This window comes from Nicotiana tomentosiformis, chromosome 7, assembly GCF_000390325.3.
Source record: "Nicotiana tomentosiformis chromosome 7, ASM39032v3, whole genome shotgun sequence".
Taxonomy (NCBI): domain Eukaryota; kingdom Viridiplantae; phylum Streptophyta; class Magnoliopsida; order Solanales; family Solanaceae; genus Nicotiana; species Nicotiana tomentosiformis.
In genome coordinates, this window is record NC_090818.1 from 16,838,941 (window position 1) to 16,844,158 (window position 5,218).

The 5,218-nt window shown below is 43.2% G+C and overlaps 1 protein-coding gene across 1 annotated transcript; it reads left to right on the plus strand.

Moving 5' to 3' along the window:
- The first annotated feature begins 2,323 nt into the window (after positions 1 to 2,323).
- Positions 2,324 to 4,363, plus strand: LOC138895300 (uncharacterized). Its single transcript, XM_070179977.1, has 3 exons — positions 2,324 to 2,583; positions 3,379 to 3,595; positions 3,869 to 4,363. Exons 1-3 carry the CDS (start codon positions 2,324 to 2,326, stop codon positions 4,361 to 4,363), a joined length of 972 nt encoding a protein of 323 aa, XP_070036078.1.
- The last annotated feature ends 855 nt before the right edge of the window (positions 4,364 to 5,218 follow it).

Genomic DNA, 5,218 nt, shown 5'->3' on the forward strand with positions numbered 1-5,218 from the left:
AACAACAATAATCAAGGGAACCGGGGGTTGGGCCTTCAAAGGCCCCGATGTATCAACAACCCAACAACTCACCTCCATATCGGTCATAAGGGAAAAGTTCTTCCAACAATGAGATGAGACTGATAGAAAGTATGTTCAAGAAAATGATGGAAAGAAACGCCGACTCCGATGCCCAAATAGCCTCCCACAACACTTCTATCCGCATCTTGAAAGTCCAAATGGGTCAAGTTTCTCAAGCCTTGAATACTCGCCCTAAGGGGGCACTACCAAGTGATACGGTAGTAAACTCGAAGGGTGGAAACAATATGGGCCATGCTATGGCGGTGACTACAAGAAGTAGTAGAGGTGGAGTTGCTAATACCTCCAATCCAAGAAAGATCGTGAATGATGATATGGTTTTGCAAGAATAGGATGAGCTAAGAAATAATGAGAATGTGAATGATGAAGTGAGGATAGACATTGATGAAAAAGTGGAGGAGACACAAGATGATGTGAACCCGTCTAGGGAACATGTGATAGACATACCGGATCCAGAAGTGCCCAAAGCCAAGGCTTCTTTGCCAAGGCCTCCTCCACCATATCCTCAAAGGCTCGCAAATCAAAACAACGAGAACAAATTCAATAAATTCATTGATATGATGAAAAGTTTGTCCATAAATTTGCCTTTGGTTGAAGCTCTATAACAAATGTTGGCATATGACAAGTTCATGAAGGGCTTGGTAACGAAGAAGAGGTCAATGGACTGTGAGACGGTCAAAATGACACATCAAGTCAGTGCCATTGTGCATTCCATGGCTCCAAAGCTAGAAGATCCTAGTGCCTTTACAATTCCATGCACTATTGGTAGTGCCGATTTAGCAAAAGCCTTGTGTGATTTGGGAGAGAGCATTAATTTGATGCCATATTCTATGTTCAAGACATTGGGGATTGGGAAACCAAGACCTACTTCCATGAGGTTACAAATGGCGGACCGAACAATGAAGAAGCCATTGGGGATAATTGATGATGTGCTAGTTCGGGTCGACAAGTTCATACTTCCCGCAGATTTTGTGATACTCAACTGTGAGGTTGCCTATGAGGTGCCAATCATATTGGGGAGACCCTTTCTAGCTACAGGGAAAGATTTAATTAATGTGGAAGCTGGGGAGCTCACCTTCCGGGTGGGTGATGAAAAGGTTGTGTTCCACGTGTGCAAGTCAATGAGGCATCCTAATAGCAACGAAGTATGTTTGTTTGTGGATCTTGTAACTGAGGTGATTGTTAATGACACACGTGCTATGATTAATGTGGAAGACCCTTTGGAAGCTGTTTTGTTGAATCATGATGAGGATGAGAATGAAGGCTTGGTAGAATGTGCAAATGCTTTGCAAGGAATGGGATCCTACACATATGGACCCCGAAAACTTTCCTTGGACCTTGAGAACCGGAAGACTCCACCAATAAAGCCCTCAATCGAGGAGCCACCCATCTTGGAGTTGAAGCCCTTGCCTTCATACCTCAGGTATGAGTTCTTAGGCCCTTGTTCCACATTACCCGTTATACTTTTTTCGTGCTTAACTAACGTGCAGGTAGATTCTACCCTTGCGGTTCTTCAAAGAAGGAAGAAGGAAATAGGTTGGACATTGGCGGATATTCGGGGTATAAGCCCGCCTTTTGCATGCACAAAATCATATTGGAAGAAGATGCCAAACCCTCCGTGGAACATCAAAGGAGGTTGAATGAGGCCATGCAAGAGGTAGTCAAGAAAGAGATCATCAAGTGGCTAGATGCAGGGGTTGTGTACCCCATTTCTGATAGTTCATGGACTTCGCCAGTACAATGTGTCCCAAAGAAGGGAGGCATGACTGTGATCACAAATGATAGAAAAGATTTGATCCCCATAAGAACTCTCACCGGTTGGAGGGTATGCATGGATTATAAGAAGCTGAACAAAGTGACACGGAAAGACCATTTTGCATTGCCATTTCTTGACCAAATGTTGGATAGACTTGCCGGACGTGCTTATTATTGCTTTTTGGATGGGTATTCCGGATATAACCAGATTCTCATTACACCTGAAGACCAAGAGAAAACCACCTTCACTTGTCCGTATGGCACATTTATGTTCTCAAGAATGCCGTTTGGTTTGTGTAATGCACCAGCTACTTTTCAGCGGTGTATGATGGCAATATTTACGGATATGGTAGAGGACTTCCTCGAGGTGTTCATGGATGATTTCAGTGTTGTGGGGGATTCCTTTGAAGAATGCTTGTATAATCTTGATAAAGTGTTGGCCCGATGTGAAGAGACCAACTTAGTGCTTAATTGGGAGAAGTGACACTTTATGGTCGAAGAGGGCATTGTCCTCGGCCATAAGATCTCCAAGAATGGCATTGAAGTGGACAAAGCAAAAATTGAAGTGATATCAAAACTCCCTCCTCCGAATTCCGTCAAGGGAGTGAGGAGCTTTCTTGGTCATGTGGGGTTTTACCGTAGGTTCATCAAGGATTTCTCAAAAGTGGTGAACCCCTTGTGCAAGTTGTTGGAAAAAGATGCCAAGTTTGTATTCAATGATGATTGCATGAAAGCTTTTAAGCTACTCAAGTATAGGTTGGCTACCACTTCCATCATTACCGCACCCAATTGAAGCTTACCATTTGAGCTCATGTGTGATGCTAGCGACGTTGCGGTAGGAGCGGTATTGGGGCAAAGGATCAACAAGATATTTAATCCGGTTTATTATGCAAGAAAAACAATGAACGACGCCCAAGTCAACTATACGGTGACCGAGAGAGAGCTATTAGCCATTCTCTTCATCATGGAAAAGTTCTGCCCGTACCTCATGGGTACCAAAGTGATTATGCACTCCGATCATGCGGCCCTTCGTTATTTGATGAGTAAAAATGACTCTAAGGCTAGGTTGATGAAATGGGTTCTTCTTCTACAAGAGTTTGACCTTGAAATCATAGACCGGAAAGGGAGTGAGAATCAAGTGGCGAACCACTTGTCCCGCTTGGAAGAGGAGGGGAGTCCCCATGATGGCCTCGAGATTAATGATTCATTTTCGGATGAACAACTCCTCTTTGTGTCTCTTACTGGGATACCTTGGTTCGCCGATGTGGATAACTTTCTTGTGACCGACATTGTCCCGAATGAGCTCTCTTCTAACCAAAGGAATAAGCTCAAACGGGACTGCTTGGATTATTATTGGGACGAGCCATATCTTTTCAAAATTTGCAATGATGGTGCTATCCGGAGTTGTGTTCCGGAAGAAGAGCAATTGAGTATTCTTGAAGCTTGCCATTCCTCGCCGTATGGTGGTCACCATGGTGGGGCGAGAACTGCTACAAAGGTTCTAAGCTGTGGATTCTATTGACCTACCTTGTACAAAGACGCTAGCAAGCTCGTTAGGCGTTGTGATGAGTGCCAAAGAGCCGGTGGAATTTCCAAGAAGAATGAAATGCCTTACACCACCATCCTTGAGATTGATACTTTCGACGTGTGGGGCATCGACTTTATGGGACCATTTGTGAGTTCATGTGGGAACACTTATATTCTTGTTGCTGTGGATTATGTTTTCAAATGGGTTGAAGTTGTGGCTTTGCCCAACAATGAGGCATGGAGTGTGGTGGCTTTCTTAAAGAAAAATATCTTCACAAGGTTCGGCACCCTAAGGGCTATCATTAGTGATGTGGGTTCTCATTTTTGCAACAAAGCCTTTGACACTTTACTTTCCAATTATGGTGTCAATCATAAGGTGTCAACCCCCTATCATCCCCAGGCAAGTGGACAGGTTGAAGTCTCCAACAGGGAGATCAAGAGCATTCTATCCAAATCTATCAATGTAAACCGAACTGATTGGTCAAGGAAACTTGACGATGCTTTATAGGCCTATAGAACAACTTATAAGACTCCAATTGGTATGTCTCCATACCGATTGGTATTTGGGAAAGCATGTCATCTTCCGGTTGAATTAGAGCACAAGGCCATGTGGGCGCTGAAGAATTTGAACCTTGAATGGGATGTAGCTGCCAATCTCCGAGTTGAGCAACTAAATGAACTTGATGAGTTCCGATTCCATGCTTATTCCAGCTCGTCCTTGTATAAGGACAAGATGAAGTACTTACATGATACGTATATCCGGAACAAAGAATTCAAGGAAGGTGACTTGGTTTTTCTATTCAACTGTCGGTTACGGATGTTTCCGGGAAAGCTCAAGTCGAAGTGGAGTGGTCCTTTCGAAGTGGTACATGTGACTCCTTTCGGTGCTCTAGATTTGAAAAATAAGAATGGTGAGATCTTTAGAGTCAATGGGAACCGAGTGAAGCACTACCTTGGCAAGATTGATGATAGCCACGTTGTGGCATTGATCCATTTCCAATGATGACGGTAACATGCATCGTGCCGCGACGTTAAATCAGGCGCTTCTTGGGAGGCAACCCATGTGTTTTTCTTTCTTTTGATTTTCTTCGTAGATTAGACATTATTTTGGACTAACTTGGTGTGACGTGTATGTAGGAATTGGTTGTGCAGTGCAGGTAATTGGCAAGGAAATATTTTGGCTAAGTGGTGAACTTTCACGGTCCGCGCTCAAAATTTGGCAGACCACATGAGCACTTCGCGGCCACACAATTATGCGCGCGGTTGCGTAGCTTAAATGGGCAAAATGCTAACTCTCTGAAGTTGTCCTGTCAAAATTCCTTCAGAGTTCGCGGCCGCGTTCAAATTTTTGCAGTCCGCACTAATTGTGCGGCCGCGACCAGTTTTTTGCGGACCGCGCCCGTGCATCTAAGGCAGATCTACAGAAAGGTAAAGAGTGTGGACCGTGACATAATTTCGCGGCCGCACTCAGGTAAGGCAGTGGGTTCACTGGGTTCTGAGTATAACTATGAATTCTTTTAACTTTTCACACTTTACGAACCCTAACCTCTTAGACGCACCTAAAGCACTGTGCATTCTTACTTGCTTTCAAACTCATCCTATTCTCATCAATTGTCGATTTCCTACCACATTTTACAACTGGTATGTTCATTTCAATAATTTGATTTTATCTTTTTCTTTTCTTTTCTCTTTGTTTTAATTTTTTCTTTTTAGATAGGATAGAATCATGCCAAAATGTCAAATTAATGCTTAATGTTTGATTAATAACATATAGGTAGTGTTTGTATACATAATGGGGGTTGGGGTTAGTAACTTTGTATGTTTAATTGCTACAATTTTTGGGTAATTAGTGAAAACC